Source organism: Colletotrichum aenigma (assembly GCF_013390185.1).
Source record: "Colletotrichum aenigma strain Cg56 chromosome Unknown KSG_Cg56_contig05, whole genome shotgun sequence".
Classification (NCBI taxonomy): Eukaryota; Fungi; Ascomycota; class Sordariomycetes; order Glomerellales; family Glomerellaceae; genus Colletotrichum; species Colletotrichum aenigma.
In genome coordinates this window covers 2,544,222-2,562,128 of record NW_023500911.1, presented here as the reverse complement: position 1 = coordinate 2,562,128, position 17,907 = coordinate 2,544,222, and the positions used below count along the sequence as shown (strand labels likewise).

Sequence of the window (17,907 nt, the reverse complement as noted above, 5' to 3'; positions counted from 1 at the left end):
GGAGGAGCAGCAGCAAGGCAAGCTCGGGCAGGCTGCATCTGCAAGTTGGTGGACGATGCGCAAATAGCGTCGTCGGGTGCCTTTTGGGTGCGAGGCAGCTGCCAATTACAGCGATGCCCGGTTTCTCTAGCTCCGCGCGCTCCGTGCGCTCCGTCAGCGTTGCTGCATGGAAGTCGGACTTGCTGCCGCTGCTGCTTCGAGTCCACTTCAGCTTCTCTGTGTCTGTCTGTCTGTCTGCCTGTCTTCTGGGGGCCATGGATTTAGGCTTAGGCTCCCCCCCCCCCCCCCCCCCCCCCCCGAATCAGGCGTGCCGCACCCGACCTCCACTCCCACAGAGCTTGGCCAACAGCTTGTTGCTTTTTCAGTGGATTACTAAGGCCGCAAGTGGTTCGTTTCTTCGGTCCACCGTTCCCCTCCATCTTTCTGGGGTTCAATATTTCCTCCCACCAGTCAGGCTGGTGCTGGTGCGCTTTGGTGGTGAAGTGGTGCCCAATCATGTCATGGCCGTCACTGACAACGAACGGCACCGCGCGCGGGCGGGTGCTAAGACGGCGCACATTCCATCCAAGGCCCCGACGGAGCGCATTCATTGTCGAGGGCCACGAGGTCCAGGTCCGGCAGCTGAGTCCCGGGACACCGGTTCTGCCTGGCCGGGACGCACACAGCGTTGGTGAGGACCTCTACATATCTTACCTTACCTTAAGTAGGTAGTATGTAGGTACCTACTCTCCCACAATGACGTGCGTACGCAGTACCTTAGCTAGGCCCGCCCGCCCGTTCGTTCTTGGAGAGCTTCCGTGCCCGCCGCACCTTGGTCCGCTTGCCCCCGTCCAAAATGTTTTGGCGAGCCGGGAAACGAAACCAGCTTTGAACCCCTGCTCGCTGCCCATCGCTCCATTTTACCAAGTGTACGAAGCACGAAGCATGGCTTTGTCCCTATTCATAGCGACTCCCCCTTGCAGTTGAGACAACTATTCAACCACTTCCCCCATTACCTACCCCCATTACCCCCCTGAACGGACTCTCACGCACATCATGATGCTGCGTTTTTAGTAGCTGCGCTTTGGACTGCGGGTTGGGTAATTGTGACAACTGTCAGATACGGCCTTGGCTTCACACTTCGCATGCTAGTCATTCGCTCTCTGACTTTTTTGCTGGAAAAATTGCCCCCCAAGCTTGCGCAACCTGCCGCTGCAGAGAGAGATCGGACTCCTAGGCCACTGTCACTGAAACCTAGCGCTCCCAATCAAACACTTGACACTGACAACTCGGCACCTCTATTGCGGCACTTGGCTTGGCGATCGTATCCTCTTCTCTATTGTGGCTGATTAATAGTCTACCTATCCTCTTTTTCTCTAGACAGGAGTGCCCAGAATGCAACCAACGAAGCCTATTCTTGGGTATCACACGAAACATTGGTCCCAGAGTCCGCCGCTCTTCGCGAACGTCTGGCTGTTGACAAAAGCGTCCAGCTTGCATCGTCCCAGGTCGTCTGCGCCGCAACCGTTGAGCGGCACCACTCTGTCGTTGACCAGGATCCGAACCAGCTCCTCGTCCGATCCGCACTTCATCTTTTCAACGTACATGCGTGCTGCAAAAGGCACCGTCCAGCTGGCCGTGAAGCCCTTTGCATCCTGCACCGAAGTCCGCTTCGTCTTGTCCAGCGGCGCCGTCGAGTTGTAGAGCCCGAGCGCCCCGTAGATGCTCATCATGTCGTTGTCGTGACTGAAGTCGGCGTAGAGCACCTTGTCGAGCGGGAACGACACGGGGTCGGCGTCCAGAGTCGAGTTGGTCGACGTGTGATCCACGACGGGCTGCTTCGTCAATCGCGCGAGCAGCTCGTTGGTGAAGCCGACACCCTGCGTCGGACCCATAGGGTTGCCCGCGTTGAAGCCGTAGTACTTGCCCAGAGTCTCGTAGTACTCGAGGTCCTTCCACTCGTCCAACGTGAAGAGGTCGCAGAACTGAGACTGTATGCCGTTAACCACAGTGTTGAATGGGCACAGCTGCATGAAGCTAACAGCGTCCTCGGATGTAAAGTTGACCCCAGGCAGATTCGTGTTCAAACGGCTCACAATGGGGGCTGTGAAGGTGTTGCGCCAGTCAACCTGAGCGTCATCACCGACCTTGGAGAAGTTGCCTGACTCGAACGCCGTGCAGAGGCTGTGGTCCAACGTGTTGTTGAAGCCCTCCTGCTCAGGGATGACCATGATCTGTGAGTTGATTCCTCCATCAGGTCCGTTGTGACCATCTTGGATCTTGGCTCCGAAGAAGCCAGAGGTCCAGTTGAGACCAGACTCAACGACGCGATTCTGGCCCGATGATCTTATGAACGGGTCAGCGCTAGCGGCCAGAGACTGATAGCGTTTGTAGAAGGCCTCTCCCGACCCGACAAGCTCGCGCTGGCCGAACGGAGTGAGCTCATCAGCACCGAGAGTGTACTGGTAGTCCTTGATGAACTCAAAGCCCTTTCCGTACTGAGTGGCGGTTTGGTGGATGCGGTCGACGAGTGCCTTGTAGGTGGCCGTCTTGCCCGAGGTGGGGTCCCGAGCGCCGTGTCGGTGAAGCACCTGCGCGAAGGTGATCGTGCATCCGTCGGGGGTGGCGGCGCTGATCTCGGACGGCACCGAGAAGAAGGGGGAGTACTGGCCCCAGAACTGAGAGACCTCGCCAGTGGCGTTGTCCGGCTTCTGGCCGCTGACGAGGCTGCTATCGCGTTAGAATGCCCGTCGACTTTTTAATGAGAAATCAAGTATATCGTATGAACTTACCTGAAGCCAGCGACCAAGGTGAGTAGAGCGGCGAAAGACATGGCGCCCAGAATGAGCAAGGCAAGTGTAGGCTTCGGTTGACGCCGGTAGGGCTCGTACTCCGTCTCGGTGCCTCCTCTGTCCTCGTCCTCCGGGATGGAGCTGTACTTATGTGTCTTGCCCACAAACAGGCCCCTCACTGACTTGTAGGCCGAAGTGGCGGCATCGGAGAGTCGACCCATCGCGGCAGATGGAGGGCAGGTGCCAGGAGGAGAAAGATGGAAATTAGAGTGCCTGGGTGGTTCCCCAGGTCAGTGAGCTTGCGTACGACGTAGGGTCCGCCCGCTGCAGCATCCCTGTTCCCCTCGTTCGGGGGTTCTTTTTGGGCGTATGCGAGTGAGGTGTGATGCAAGGTGGGTTAAGAGGCTAACGGGCTAAGAAGCGAAGTTGTCTCGTGTGTCTGATTTTCCGCCGGTTGAAGGGGGTTTCCCAAGGTGCGGAAGGTGGATTGGAAACAAACGGCAGTTGCGCGGTGCTTTTCAGGGGATATAGTCCGGGAGAACCCCTGTTTTTTTTTTCCCCATGCCATGCAGAAAAACAGACGGATGTGTTTGCTGATGAAGGACGGCGGCTGTGCGACGTTTCCTTAGCGATGTCGAGTTTCAACCTTCAACGGGCACTTAAGCACAGCTGGGTGCCACCGGTTGGCGGTCGGAGCGTCTTCGGGGGCTGGCGGGGGAAGGTGGGAGGTCGGGCGGACATTAGACCCAAACGTGGACAGGCACGGCATGTCTTTGGGGCAGTCACGTGGGTCGATGCGACGTTGGAATTGGAACAAGCTTCGCGATCGCCTTCCCTGCAGCTCCCCCCTAAGGCCCCCTGTGGTTCCACCTCCGAAATACCTCACAGCGGCTCTTCCCTTCTTCATGCCGAACAACCCGTGCCAAGTGCCGCTGATAGGTCGCGACCGGGACCTGGATGGACGATGGACGACTGATTCGACGCACGCCATCCCGGAAGTTGACTCAGGATCTTTTGCTGTCGATTCAGAGAGCACGTGCGATTCTAGGATGGGTCTTCAACACTATCGAAACTCTCACACGCACTCGGTCCGGACCTGATCTTCGACTTATATTGACATCACTAACTAGAGAGTCACAGTAATAGAGGAGGCATATCAGGTCGCGGAAGAGGTGAGGTTGTGCGGCAACTGACTTTGCTTCAATTCTGCCACAATAATATCCGATCTGCGAAATATTTCTACCAGCGAACGACAGTCATGGTGCTTCCTAGGCCTCCTCCATCGCGCGACCAGTCTCAAGTGCGCAAGATCTTCTTTCTATCCTGGAACAGCTTGATGTCATTCTTCAGCATTTCGCGAAGGCTCTTGCTGACGGCATCTTCACCAGCTACCATGTCCAACTGTTCATTCGTCATGCAAAAAATGCGATTGGGACACAAGACTCCAAGGGGGCCGTCCTCGGAGCCGAGAAGAAAGTAGTCCACAACTTGGGTACAAGTCATATCCGAAAATCGAGCGCTGGCAATATCATAGTAACTTTTCAGGACATCGTGGATGGTGCAGCAAGTCTCGTTGAGGCCCTCGGCCTCAGACGTCTCTCGCTTCAGGTCCTTCCACATGACGCACTCGAGGGACTCTTCTCCATTCTGCACAGTAATCTTCGAGTCCTCATACTTGCTCGCCGATCTCATCGTCTTGACCTGGTTGAGGGCTCTGTCGAAGGCGGGATTGTAAGTGATGGATCGTCCCTCCCGCTCCACGTGGATCAGCAACTTCGCCTGATCCATGGCAACCTGGTACCGCTTCAAGAGTTCATCCAGAATCGAGGACCAGAGTGCGTCGCGGACCTGAGCGTCTACACACGCTTCCTTCACCACACTGTAGATGAAGTGGTGAACGATGAGAATCATATTGCTCACATGAGCCAGAGTCGTGGCCTCCCACTTGATGGATTGCTCTTTGAAGGCGGTGGGCAGCATGTGACTGCTGAACTGCAAAGCTGTCAGCTGGCTCACTTGAACAGAAAATCAAACGCTTCATGTACTTACGGTGCCCAGCTCGTAGCCTCGAGAGGTCAGATACAACTGCTCAAGGTGCTTCATGATGCCACTGGTTCCTGGCTTGGCGCATTTACAAGCCTCCGCCAGAACTCCATCGAGTTCACCGGATTCGTCAGAGGGGATCGAGAATGAGAGAGGGTAAAGGTCGTTTCTGCTCGCGTCATCGTCATCGTCAGACTTCTCCGATGACTCGTCCGAGTCGTCGCCTTCGCTTTTGCTCGCAGAAGGATCAGCAAATTGCCGAGTATGAGCGTTCTGGAAGAACATTTTGGAGAACGATGTGTTAGCCTCTCGGACACGTGTGGCCAGTCTCAGGTCTGGGTGCTTGTCAAAGAGCGGGTCTCCGGTGTAGTAGGCGTTCAGGCCGAAGTTCTTGAGTTCAACGAAGCGGCTCACGATCTCGCCGAGGAACCGTCTCTGTTCCTGTGCGGTGCTTCTTGGTTGACCAAGAGCTGCGAGCTGTTTCTTCGCATCTGCAAGGCGCTCGTCGATGTCACGCCGAACCTTAGGAAACTCGCTCTTGGTTCTGTCCATTAGCAACTCCCGCAGGCGGCTACGAAGTGCGGGGACACCAAGCCGGGATTTGTCAAGCCTGCACCAAGGTTCTTCGTCGAAGAAGAACTTCTCCTCAAAGTCCCGCTCGTCCTTGCTCGATGAAGTGTTGTCAGCGCCTCGGTTCTTGACAACGTAGTAGCCCAACTGAATGTCGCGCCGCTTGCCTCTGATAAGGTCCATGGCCGCCTCTCGAGTGGCGTTCTCTCTGACGAGATCCGGCTTCGTTAATACACCCAGAGTACGCTTACCCTCGGGGTCTGCTTCGGCAGCATAGGTGAGGATAGTCTGCGTAGCCACATCCACATTGCAGGGGATCACGGCAAGGATGCTGTTGATGTTAGCCAGTACCATTGCAGCAGGAGGAAACACGTGATGGCACTCACATGGTCCTGGAATCTTTGATGTAATCCTTCACCATGGATTTGACAAGAGCAACGTCTCTGGACGTGGAGAAGCCCTCCTGGACGTTCTCAAAGATGCCTTTGAACAAATTAGTCCATGACAGTACCAAAGAGAATCAGGGTCTCGCGATGTCACATATGTCGAAAAAGATCAGCGGCAAGGGAAGTCGGGCCAAGGGCCCAAATGGTGAAGACAACAGAGGAAACGCGAGACAAGGAATGAGACCACGCAGTCCTCACTTACCCGGGACGTCGATAATCGTGAGATGCTCCTCGTCTGGGCCACAAATCTCGACACGAAGGATGTCCTTGCTGAAGGCATCGCCCTCAGAGGAACCATCGGTGGTTGACTTCAATCCCATGACAGTAGAGGCCTAATGGGAAAAGCAAAACTTAGCAAAGACTCAATATCCAATGCTCTCCTTCAACCTGCCATCTGGAGAACTTCCGCAAACTGTCCTCCTCTGAGGTCTTGAAGCACATGTCTGAAAGACTTGGCGAGCTCAGCCTTCCGAGCGGTGGCATCGAAAGGATGAATGGTCACAACGATGCTAGTCGTCGGCTCTCGACGACAAACGATCTCCGTAGCATGGCGGGTGCAGAGTCCGACCGATCGAGGGAAGTAGTATCCGGTCAAGCTCTCGAGAACACTCGACTTTCCGGAGGACTGGTCTCCGACGACGACAAGCTGAGAGAAGAGACACCGGGTCAGATAATGGCCAAGTGGTTTGATCGATGGTTCATACCTGTGGAAGAGGGACCTGCTTGGAAATTCCCAGCTCTCTGAGCTTGTCGATCTTGTCCAAGAGATGGCGATTGCCCAGGCCCGTCTGGGGAGTCGACTGAACGGGAGCCATGGTAATGCTTCAACGATGAGATGTGGGCTTGTATTGACTGAGCAAAGTCTAGGTGCGATGAAGTTGAAAGGGAAGATGGGATGGAGGAACACGCCAGGAGATAAGAGAACGACATGCTGGCAGATCTTTTCATGCCGGAGGCCGTCAAATTGCGTTTTACTGCGTGTCTGCCTCCTGTCTTTCATCGGATTATGTCCGATGCCGCAGCCTGCCTGCTTCGGATGCAGGCGCGCATGCGGTAACAAACAAAGCCTACTTTCAGAAGTGCCCCGTCCTTGTCTACGTCAGTAAGGTAATCAAGCACAAGGCATCAAGCGAAGATTTTGGCTGGTTGTTTCAGTTGGGAGAATGGCCTAGAACTGATTTCTTTTCACGTCACGATACAGATTCTCCCTCCTCGATCTTTCTTGATGTACCAGCAAGGCTAATCATAAGATGCATGGGTTCTGGATCAGGCAAGAGATGCAAACGCCTCACCGCAATGAGGACAAACGGTTCGCGAGACCCGGGCCGGAAACACTAAGGCAGGTAGCGATATCATTGCCTTCCCGCATGGGCAGATCGAAGCATCAGCAGAGAAAGAGGAAAGAAAGATATCCGTGGTTCAGAGTCATGTAGCTTCATGAAGAAGTGGCAGGTGAAGAAGGTTAGTGTAAAGGCAGGCCTCAAGAGGGCCATGGATATCTGGGTGTGATTATGTTGACCAATGTATTCTGGCTGTACAAGGTCACATTTTACCTATTGATTGAGATTTGGAACAAAAAGAAAATTTTGAAATGCAAAAGGTTCGATTCGAGCCCCAACAAGCTGGGTTATTGTGTATCATCCAAGGCGCTTGCACTACTGCTGACCTGACCACTGGACCAATTGGCCCCGCTCGCTGTTGACAACGACTAGGAAGAACTTCAATAAATAGTCTGCTGCAGTTGAGAAACAGGAAGGAGCCCGGGGAGGGTCCAAGTTTCCAAGGGACGCAGGTTTCCGTGACCGGTGCTGTGATGGAAGGACCCGCCGAGGACCGGCTTGGGCTACCTACCGTACCTAGGTACGCGATCTGCTGCATTTGCAAAGATACCACCCAGGCACCCGTTAGAAACTGTTATGATTTGGTTGAATTTCATCCCATTTCATGAAGCTTTTCAAATTTGCGGCGCAGATATGTTGGTATTCGGGACCCATATCTCCAATCCAAAGACATGTCGTCGGATTTGAGTCGAGGGGCACGAAAATTGTTAGTGCATGCCACCTAAACCCACCACACCAACTCACAACCTCACCCCTTCATCTCACTCTCATCATCATTGAGGTCTCAAATAAGACGGCTATATCCTAACACATTTTGCTCGAGTTGAGACTGGTTCTATCAAGCTTCCCTGGATTTTTCACGAGATCCTCACAATCTTTACCGGCTATGGCTGTAAAAGCCCTCATCTCCACTCTGGAGGATGAAATCCTTGATCCTGAAGAAGGTACATCTCAACGATGAAAGCCACGACGTATCCTGAAGATTTTAAGCTTACCAGCACACTCAGAAACATTCTTCCTGTTCTCTCATGATATTCCATCCTCAAACCTAGGTTTCATCGACCCCAAAGCGACGACGCTATCGCTCACCCTCGCGGATCGGGACTTCACCATCCACCAATCTCCGACGGTCCTCTCATCAACCCGGGCAGGCGGCACAACCGGCGCTGGCAAGTTAATCTCATGCAACAATGCATCTTTCACCCTCCGTTCCCAAGAGAACATCCATCTCACTTCTCATAAAAACTATCAAATCTGGCATGTCGTACTAACATACCTCCCAACAGTCCTCTGGAAAATCACCCCCCTCTTCGCAACCTACCTCTCCTCCCCAACATCCCCCTTCAACTCCATCTTCACACCCACCTCCGCAGTTCTAGAGCTAGGCTGTGGCATCTCCCCATTGACAGCCCTCCTCCTCGCGCCCAGAATATCCCGCTACATCCTCACAGACCAGCCATACGTCTCGCGCATGATCCACCAGAACCTCGAAGCGAACCCCCTCCCATCCTCCACCGCTTCAAAACCCTCCTCCCGTCGGAAAAAGACCACTTCCACCATCAGCAACACCTCAGCATCCTCAAGCCCGGGAAGCATACAATTCACGTCCCTGGATTGGGAACTCGACACCTCGACGCCCTCTCTCACAGGCTCAACCTCGACCCGCTCCTTCGACGCCGTCGTGTGCTGCGACTGCATCTACAACGAGGCCCTGGTCGACCCCCTCGTCTCCACGACCGCCGACCTCGCTCGGCTCCGCCTGCGCGTCCAGGAAGAGGAAGAGGAAACCGACGCGGAGGAGGCGGAGCGGTCCGAGCCGTGCGTGTGCATAGTGGCCCAGCAGCTACGTAGCCCCGACGTGTTTGAGGAATGGGCCAAGAGCTTTCATAGGCGGTTCCGTATGTGGAGGGTCCCTGACGAGTTGTTGCCAGAGGGGTTGAGGATCGAGTCTGGGTTCGTGGTTCACGTGGGTATCTTGCGAGATTCAAAGTTTGAACTTTGATTTGATGCCTTGGATGCATCTCACGATATTTTGAGTGACAGAGAGGTTGGTGTTGGTACGGCGCAAAAGCTCAGTCTTGCGAAAAGCTGTGTCATGCTGCACATCTACCCTACATCGATATAGAAAAACTTTTTCTCGGCTTCATACAGAAAGCCACATGACCAAATCCCTTAGTTTGATTTCCCAATCGCCGCCGCCAGCATATGAACATGCTCAAAAAGCCAGTTGAACCCATCGCATCGTAGACACGTAAACTTTCAAAGTCAAAACTCCAGATTACCAATCCATTTTTTGTTTGTTTTGCTTTCTTTCTCTTTTGCTTTACCACTCGAGGGGCTCAGTCTTGGTCTCGCCCCGGTTGGTCTTGGGGACGGGAACCGCCTTGGCAAGGAGCTGGCCCGTCTTCGGGTCCCTCTTGAGGTAGGAGGTGCCGTCGAGCCAGGGGGTCAGCTGGGACATGCGGCGCTCGTAGTCGGTGATCTTGTCGTTCATTTGCATGGTCAGACCAATGTCGTCGAGGCCGTTAATCAGGCAGTGCTTGCGGAACTCCTCAACGTCAAAGCTGGCAAGGGTGTTGCCGAAGGCGTCCTTGATGAGCTGGTTGGGCAGATCAATCTCAATCTCCTTGCCAGCGCGGGCCTCGTCGGCGATCTTCTCCAGGACGGCCTGGTCGGGGATGACGATGGGCAACATGCCGTTCTTGAAGGTGTTGTTGAAGAAGATATCGGCGAAAGAGGGGGCGAGAACGCATCTGATGCCGAAGTCGTTCAGAGCCCAAGGGGCGTGCTCTCTGGAGGAACCGCATCCGAAGTTAGGGCCGGTAACAACAAGGATCTTGGCCGCACGGTAAGGGTCGTTGTTCAGGACGAAGTTGGGGTTCTCGGAGCCATCCGAGTTGAAGCGGAGCTCGTAGAAGAGAGCCTTGCCGAGACCAGTGCGCTTGATGGTCTTCAGGAACTGCTTGGGAATGATAGCGTCGGTGTCGACGTTGGACTTTTCCAAAGGAGCGGCGATACCCTTCAGGTTGGTGAACTTGGGGAGACCAGTGGAGCTGCCAGAGGCGGAGGCGGAGGTGTTGGTGTGGGGCTGGTTGTCCTCGGGCTGATCGGCGATGGCCTCCTTCTCCTCAGAACTCTCCTCAACGCGCTCATCGACGTGAGGCTCGATGGGAGTGATGGCTGCCTCGATGTGAGGGCTGGCCTTGTACTGAGACAGTTTCCTGACGTCGGCGAGCTTGCCAACGATACCAGCGGCAGCAGCCATGACGGGGGACATGAGATGCGTCCGGCTGAGGGCGCCCTGGCGACCCTCGAAGTTTCTGTTGCTGGTGGATGCGCATCTCTCCTTGGGGGCAAGGATATCAGGGTTCATGCCGAGGCACATACTGCAACCAGCCTCACGCCACTCGAAGCCGGCGTCGGTGAAGATCTTGTCCAGACCCTCGGACTCAGCCTGGGTCTTGACGAGACCGGAGCCAGGGACGACCATGGCGCGCTTAACATTGGGGGCAATCTTCTTGCCCTTGACGACGTGGGCAGCTGCACGCAGATCCTCGATACGGGAGTTTGTGCAGGAGCCGATGAAGACCTTGTCGATGGGGATCTCCTCAAGGGGGGTTCCGGCCGTGAGACCCATATACTCCAGCATTCTGCGGCCAGCAGCCTTCTTGGCCTCAGTGGGGAAGGTCTCGGGGTCGGGAACGGTGCCGGTAATGGGGACGACGTCCTCGGGGGAGGTACCCCAGGTGATGGTGGGGATGATATCCTTGGCGTCAATAAACACATCAATGTCGTACTTAGCGTCGGGGTCGGACTGGAGAGACTTCCAGTACTTGGTGGCGCGGTGCCACTCGTCGGAGTTGTACTTGGGAGCCAGAGGGCGGTTCTTCAGGTACTCGAAGGTAACCTCGTCGGGGGCGACCATGCCGGCTCTCGCGCCACCCTCGATGGACATGTTGCAGATGGACATGCGCGCCTCGATGCTGAGGCTGCGGATAACGGAACCGCAGAACTCAATGACAGCACCAGTACCGCCGGCAGTTCCGATCTTGCCAATGGCGTGAAGGACAACGTCCTTGGAGCTGACACCGGGAGCCAGCTCGCCGTCGACTTGTATCCTCATGTTCTTGCTCCTCTTGGTGATCAGGCACTGGGTGGCGAGGACGTGCTCGACCTCACTGGTACCGATACCGAAGGCCAGGGCACCGAAGGCACCGTGGGTGGAGGTGTGACTGTCACCGCAGACAACCGTGGTGCCGGGAAGAGTGAAGCCCTGCTCGGGGCCGATGACGTGGACAATACCCTGGCGCTTGTCGCCGAGGCCGAAGTAGGTGAGGCCGAAGTCCTTGACATTCTCCTCGAGGGTCACGCACTGCACGCGAGAGTCGTCCTCGGCGATGAAGGAACCAATGTCCTTCATGCCTTTCCGCGATGAGGTGGGGACATTCTGTTGGAGCAGAGTTTAGCGATTGGGTATTTCCGAGTACTTTGCAAATCCAATTGGTTACTTACGTGGTCCGTCGTCGCCAAAGTGCAGTCCGGACGGCGCACTTTACGACCGGCATTCTTCAGACCCTCGAAGGCTTGCTGCAGGCTTTGTTAGCGAGCCGTCATGGTGGGGTCGATCAACCGACGTCATCCGAGATGCAGGGCAAAAAAAGCGTCACGTACAGGAGAGGTAACCTCGTGAACAAGATGTCTGTCTGTCGCACAACCAACGTCAGCAAATTACTCCCTGAGGCCATGGCAGGCGAGGCAGAGCTGGGCTCAAGGCAAGGCAAACTCACCAATGTACAGCAGGACTGTGCCGTCGAGCTTCTCGTCGACGACATGGGCCTGGAGGACCTTGTCGTAGAGAGTCTGCGGGGTTCCTTCGGCAACAGGCATTGTGTGCGACTCGAACGCGAAAGCGAGTTCCAAAAGCAGGCAGCGTCCTCACGATAAGGGACCGGTTGGTGTGATGCTCGCCCGGTGCTCTCAATCAAGTGTGGGGGGGAAGTCTGAGGTCAAAAGCAGGAGAGGCTGTCGCGAGACAAGAGGCGTAAAGGGGAAGAGGGAAGGGTGTAAAAAAGAGTAGAAAATTCCTGTGTCAGAGGTTGTGGCAGGATGTGGGGGACGAGCAGCTCAATATGTATCTGCCGGACCAGGAGGCCTTCGTATCTGGCTTTCGAATAAAGGGAGCCAGAATGCTAGGTAAGGCAGGTGAGTAGGTAGACATGGAAGAGGAGGAACATGGCCAGGTACCTACTTTTGCTTCTGCGTCAGGTACCTTGCCTCCTGTGACCTCCGGTCCAAGGTCCAGTCCAGTCTCTTAGAGTTGGCGCGCTGAATCAACAACGATACCGCAGCAGCAAGCATGGACACTACGAGCCCATTGCCCCGCGCCCTCACAAAAGTGCCCGCCATGCCAGGTTCCTGACCCTTCCCAGCAAAACAAATTGGCCAAAGCCGTGAAGCTTTGGCACGAATTCTGTTCCGATCATCGGAGGCGTCAGCTCCAGCCAGCTGCGGGTCCGGTCGCCGGAACGCGGGGTACAGCGCCCTGATTTGCAAATGGCGCCCGCGGATTGGCCCGTCGCCCCCTAGGAAGCCCTCAGAGGCCCTGCACCGAGGGGTCCGCTCAGAACCTTCCAAACGCTGCCATCAACGCGCGCCGCCCCTCTACGATGAGTCTTCACTTGGGACTCCGGAGCAGTTTTTTTTTCCTATTGCTACTAGGTACCTTACCTAGAATCCATAGAGGGGAGCCACTGGTTGACTACAAACCCGCACGTGAGACCGCAAGAGCCCGCAATCTGACGAGTAATATGGGCTCGCATGGGCTCAGTTCCGCCGAAAACAGCAACTACTTGAATTCTCATGTGTCCGAAGTTGTATCTCTGAGTCGGAGCGACCCAGCTGCGCCCCCGTTTCCATCCGTCGTTTGCCGTCCGCTCTTTGCCGTCGTTGCGTTGGTCTCATTTGAAGATTCATGTGCGTGATCGTTGTTGAGAGGCTTAAAAACCAAACGGTCCCAATCTTAATCCTGGTTCTTGTCAACTGCCTATGGATATTACTTGCCAACAACACTTGCCGGGAGTCGTAGTCACAATCCCAGCGGCACCGGCAGTGGCAGTAGGGTACGTATTCCTGTCTCGTCCTTAGGACACTAGAAATATTGGCAAACAGCTGTGTACGCGCGGATTAACAATCCCATCCCACATATGGATGCAACATCCGACGTTCATCGCTTACTCGATGATGACGCTGCAGAACTGCATTACAACCACCGCCGAACGCCTAGATCGGCGCCGGCCGACCAAACGGTGACGGACGGCCTCTCAGCAGCCACTTGCAGGTTGCCAGCTGCCTGCCCAGCATCAAGTTCTCACCGCATCGGCGGCGGCTCCTGCGGTGATCCCAACACCCCGTCCCAGGCTAGACCGGAGGCCGCGACAAAACTCGACGATTACACCCGAGGTGCCGAATAGATCATGCACCTCGCACTCCCGGACGCCCGCTGCCAGATGCACAACACTGATTAATGAGTACTAGCCATGCCACATATCAATACTTGTATCCTCAATCTGCCTCAACACTACTGGTTAGCCGTACCACTCCCCTATCCCGATGCATGCTTGTCCCGCACCGCTACCCCACACGAGCTCAAACAGCGGCCGTCAGTCTCGTATCATTGAGCGCTGCGCTTTCGGCCTTGCCTTATCACCAAATCCCTCTCCCCCAACCCAGCCGATGTACGGCGTGGCAGGGCCGCACACCCAACCCGGTCCCTACTGCGCCGATCGGCGGTTGGTTGGGCTCGAACGCCAAGCTTCTCTCCACAACCTCCCTTTTTCGTCATGGTCGGCTGCCAGGAACCGAGAATCGCAATCAAACCTCCCCAGCTTGCCTTTCAAATCCCCAGGATGCTTCGCATCATCCGCATCATCCATGCTATTCCCTGTGACAGCCGGATTGCTACCGCCAATAACATGAAACCGCCGATCAACGCCAGCACAAGTATTCCAACGTCCGTCCATGTGGATTTGCTGCTGTCCAGTCTCTGCCGAAGAGGCGATGTCGGAACGAAGCATGGTGATATGACTTCCCAGTACAGTTGAACTAGGCTGATCGCGAGCTGCTTGCCTTGAGTGGCGTATTTCCGTGTCTGTCTATGCCACTCCTCCCTTCGCAAACGACCTTCGATGACGCCGTCTTCGGACTTGTCGACCTCGTGGGCTGTCGACATGCTGCAGCCAGTCTTCAACATGGCTGGATCGACTTGACTGACAGGACTGCGTAGCTGTGTCGTTCTGAGAGTATTGCAGACCTCTTTCTGGTTGGAATCGCACGCTTTTTTCGGATTGACGTTGGCGGGCCTCGTCTGGTCGATGAGAATTCGTTGTTGTTTCTGACTGGAGTTGTTCACTTCCTTCTGCTTGATCACGTCGGCATCGTGCTGGTCCGTCCTCAATTGGTATGTATAGTCGACCTCGTTCGCCCCGTCCAACTGGAGCAGGGTCCTGTTCTTCACCGTCTCCGTTTTCGCGGCCCGCATATCGTTGCTGTTCAAAAGTGCCCCGCTCATGTTGCAATCGCCTCGCGTCTCTAGCCGGAGTGCCTTCGCTTCTTTTGCCATGTCCGAAACCGCGCCATTCGACATGACGTCTTTCCAAATTGCCTTGCTCTTGTTGGCTGCTCTGACGAGGTGGAGACCATTTCTCAACCTCGTCCTGAGTACGCCATGGACAGGCAAGCTCCTCAGGCTGGATGTCTTTGAGTTGCTGTCCTTGTTCACCCCATGGTCTCTCAGAGTTTCCACCATCTTGTTGCCCGACTCGACCATTGCTATTCTGGCCGCTTCCAGACATAAGGTTTGGTTGAGGTTGTCTTGGGCGGCTTCCTTCAACTCGTTCGGGGGTGACATAGACGTGGACGTGAGTGATGTGACAGAGCTCTCCGTTGGGTTTACCCGAGGGCTCTCGCTGGTAGGGGAACTGCTCACAGACAATTTCGCGGCCGCCTCTTGGGTCGCAGGCCCTCGTAGAGTTTTCCTGAAGCCGTAGTCTGTCGAAGCCAGGTCCTGGCTGAGCCCCTGGAAACCTAGGCGGTACCGAACTGATGCCGTCTGGCCTTCTTTTCCCGGCAACGGCGTTGGGTTGCTGGCTCGGGAACGTCCCAGCAATCTTGGGCCGTCCTTTCTCGATTTCATTACGGGGAGGCTGGATTGGTGGCGGTTCGGTCTTGATGGGCGGTCTGTCTTGATTTTGTAGGTGCGCTCGCTGGGTCGGTAACGAACTGGTCCCACTGCCTTCTCTATTGCCATTATTTGGCTCGCGCCTTGGTGGCGTGCCGAACTTGTCGGGGCCTCTTCTGTCATGCTCTCCGCTGGGCCATCGAATTGGCATTGAAGGGCTGTGTTCTCTCTTGGCGCTGGCGTCGGGGTTTTGTGCTGGTACCGAAGGGACATTGTTGGGAGGTCCTTTCGAAGAACCTGCGCTTGGCTGTCGAATCTGTAATGAATTGATGTCGTTGATATGTCTTCTGTCGACGTTGACATCTGATCGCCGAATTGTCGACTTGAGTGTCGATGTGCCACTACGCTCCAATTGTCGTTCTCCGGTGTCTCCTCGAGGTTTGTGGGCCTTCGGCACTGGCTCGGCGTACCAAGACTTTGGTCGAAGCCAGTAGTGGTGGTGATGGGTGTGAGAGCAGCGTCGGCCATCACGCCCGCCTTCTTCTGATTTGCGGCCCAGACTGGATGTACTTCCGTTGCCGAGTCGCCTTGTAGCCTTACTTGTGTTGTCAGAAACTGGATCTCTTGAGCTGACTTGAACTCTGTCATGCCAAGATGGTTGTCCAGCAGATCCCGAACCGATGCCCCGACCCTCTCTTCCCTGCTCATGGCCTTTGGGCTTGCCGGATGACTTTGGTATATCGACCATAACTTTAACCGGGACGAAGTCGCTGTAGCTTCGTTGGTGGTAGACGGGACTTTGTTCATCCTCGAATCGGACGGATTTACTGCGGTTATGTGAGCCCGTCCTTCTGTCTCTTGCTGTAGTGAAGCCAGAATCTTTCCCCCTTGAAGATCCGCCAGTTCGCAAGATTCCAGGGGATCCCATTCTTTCTTCAGGTCGCCTTGTTGCTCCCATGGCTGGAGGAAATTGAGTCGCGCCTCGCCGTTCTTGGTCAATAGGGGCTTGGCGCTGACTTTGTCCGCCTGTTTGCCTTCCGGGGTTATCTGTGTGTCGATTGCTGGTACCGTTGGTCTCGAATGTTCCTGGTAGAGGGTTCCCAAGGGATTGTGTCCTGGCGAAACGTTCTTTTCGACGCTCGATAGCGCCGTCTGGCTGGAAGCGCCCAGGGGTACTTGCTCGTCTGCCGTTTTGACTGGCCCCGGGCGCCGTTGGCCTAAAAAAGAATCCGTAATGGGCACATTGCTGAATCCCCCCGGTCTGATGGTCTGGGTAGAACTTCGAGGCCTTGGGTAGGCTGAAGGAGACGTGATATGCAACTCGGGCACTCCGGATTTTTGGCGTTGGTCCTCTCTCGGGAGGGCGGGAAGAGGTCTTTCGGCATTGATTAAGCCGACGGATATCTCGTTGCCTCTAAGCTGGCGGGCACCAGGAAAAGGGTGGTTGCTTCCCTTGCCATGCAGTACTGTATCTGAAGAGCCGGCATCGTCGTCAATGAGTACATGCTTCGGCAGATGAGACTTGAGACCTGACGGACCGGGAGGGCCTGAAGGTACCAGGGGACGTGGAGGACTTCTCCGAGCGGGTTCGAGGAGCTCCTGAACTCTCTGTGGCTGCGGCATGGGCCGTTCGTCTTTCCTGTCTGAACCTGTCATTCGATTTAGCAAAAGACGATGTTATGACACCCTCAGCTCAGTGCAGTCGGGTCACGGATGGCTTACCGTGATTCGACATGCCGGCCGATGACTGCGCTATAGGACTGAGGTTGGGTTCTTGTGCAGATGACCACTGCTGACGATTTCGATTCCAATGTATTTTCTCCTGAGCTCTGCGAAGCTCCTCCTTTTCTCGATCTTTGCGCGCAAATCGTTCCTTCTCTCGGTCCAAGACGCTTTTCGTGTCCTTTTCCGTCAGAACCGTGGCTCCTCTGCGGCCATCGAGGGGCTTTCTTTGCGTCTTTTGGAACGAGGCTGATTTCGGGTCGAGTGCCCAAGTTGCGGAGCTGCTCGTGGAGGGTGTGATGATGTCCAATTCCCCTGTGTCGGGGTTGAATCCCTGGACCCCAAGATAGTCGCCGCTTTCCTTGAGGAGTCTTCGCTGGGAATGGACTAAACGGCGTTCCTCGATGCTTCTCTCGGCTCGGGTCGTCCTGGTTGCCGTGGTATTTGCTTTAGTACCACCTTCCTCACGACGAGACTCGACAGAGCGACCTTTCTCATGAGAAACCGTCTCCGCGGTTTTCAAGTTGGAGATGTGGTCGGAGCCTTGATCAACTCGAGACGAGCCGCGTTGGGAGCGACGAGTCTTCGTCTTCTGCGTCTCGCTGGTCTCCTAGTATCCTTTGGCTCGAAGAGTGCCGCCTTTCTCAGCCCGGTAGCTGGGCAATAGACTCCTCAGACGAGAGCTAAAATTCGGCTTGTGAAACGAGTCCTCTAACCGCTCATTTCCAGGCTGTCGAGGAAAGACACGAAACGATGGTGAGATTTGCTGGTCAGAGTCTGGGGCCGAGTGGACTGACATCGTTGGCCGGGGGTGCTGCGGGATAGAAATGCTGTAGGAT

General features: G+C 55.4%; 6 protein-coding genes across 6 annotated transcripts; 1 reads left to right on the top strand and 5 right to left on the bottom strand.

Annotated features, from left to right (window-relative positions):
* Positions 1-1,403: 1,403 nt before the first annotated feature.
* PHYA (3-phytase A) lies at positions 1,404-2,992 on the bottom strand (the record flags this gene model as incomplete). The annotated part of the gene is made up of 2 exons (XM_037323609.1): positions 1,404-2,706; positions 2,772-2,992. 2 exons carry the CDS (start codon positions 2,990-2,992, stop codon positions 1,404-1,406), a joined length of 1,524 nt encoding a protein of 507 aa, XP_037178489.1.
* A 1,075-nt stretch (positions 2,993-4,067) lies between these two features.
* Positions 4,068-6,645, bottom strand: MX2 (Interferon-induced GTP-binding protein Mx2; the record flags this gene model as incomplete). The annotated part of the gene is made up of 6 exons (XM_037323608.1): positions 4,068-4,763; positions 4,821-5,715; positions 5,771-5,867; positions 6,033-6,162; positions 6,234-6,476; positions 6,535-6,645. The coding sequence occupies 6 exons, from the start codon at positions 6,643-6,645 to the stop codon at positions 4,068-4,070; spliced, it is 2,172 nt and encodes a 723-aa protein (XP_037178033.1).
* A 1,411-nt stretch (positions 6,646-8,056) lies between these two features.
* On the top strand, positions 8,057-9,172 carry rib2 (Diaminohydroxyphosphoribosylamino-pyrimidine deaminase; the record flags this gene model as incomplete). The annotated part of the gene is made up of 3 exons (XM_037323607.1): positions 8,057-8,114; positions 8,178-8,378; positions 8,457-9,172. 3 exons carry the CDS (start codon positions 8,057-8,059, stop codon positions 9,170-9,172), a joined length of 975 nt encoding a protein of 324 aa, XP_037178491.1.
* A 321-nt stretch (positions 9,173-9,493) lies between these two features.
* Positions 9,494-12,057, bottom strand: LEUA (3-isopropylmalate dehydratase; the record flags this gene model as incomplete). Its single annotated transcript, XM_037323606.1, has 4 exons — positions 9,494-11,617; positions 11,683-11,757; positions 11,842-11,873; positions 11,958-12,057. The coding sequence occupies 4 exons, from the start codon at positions 12,055-12,057 to the stop codon at positions 9,494-9,496; spliced, it is 2,331 nt and encodes a 776-aa protein (XP_037178037.1).
* Positions 12,058-12,259: 202 nt separating this feature from the next.
* On the bottom strand, positions 12,260-12,528 carry CGCA056_v008358 (uncharacterized protein; the record flags this gene model as incomplete). Its single annotated transcript, XM_037323605.1, has 2 exons — positions 12,260-12,359; positions 12,419-12,528. 2 exons carry the CDS (start codon positions 12,526-12,528, stop codon positions 12,260-12,262), a joined length of 210 nt encoding a protein of 69 aa, XP_037178632.1.
* Positions 12,529-14,062: 1,534 nt separating this feature from the next.
* CGCA056_v008357 (uncharacterized protein) lies at positions 14,063-16,054 on the bottom strand (the record flags this gene model as incomplete). The annotated part of the gene is made up of 1 exon (XM_037323604.1): positions 14,063-16,054. One exon carries the CDS (start codon positions 16,052-16,054, stop codon positions 14,063-14,065), a length of 1,992 nt encoding a protein of 663 aa, XP_037178038.1.
* Positions 16,055-17,907: the final 1,853 nt, after the last annotated feature.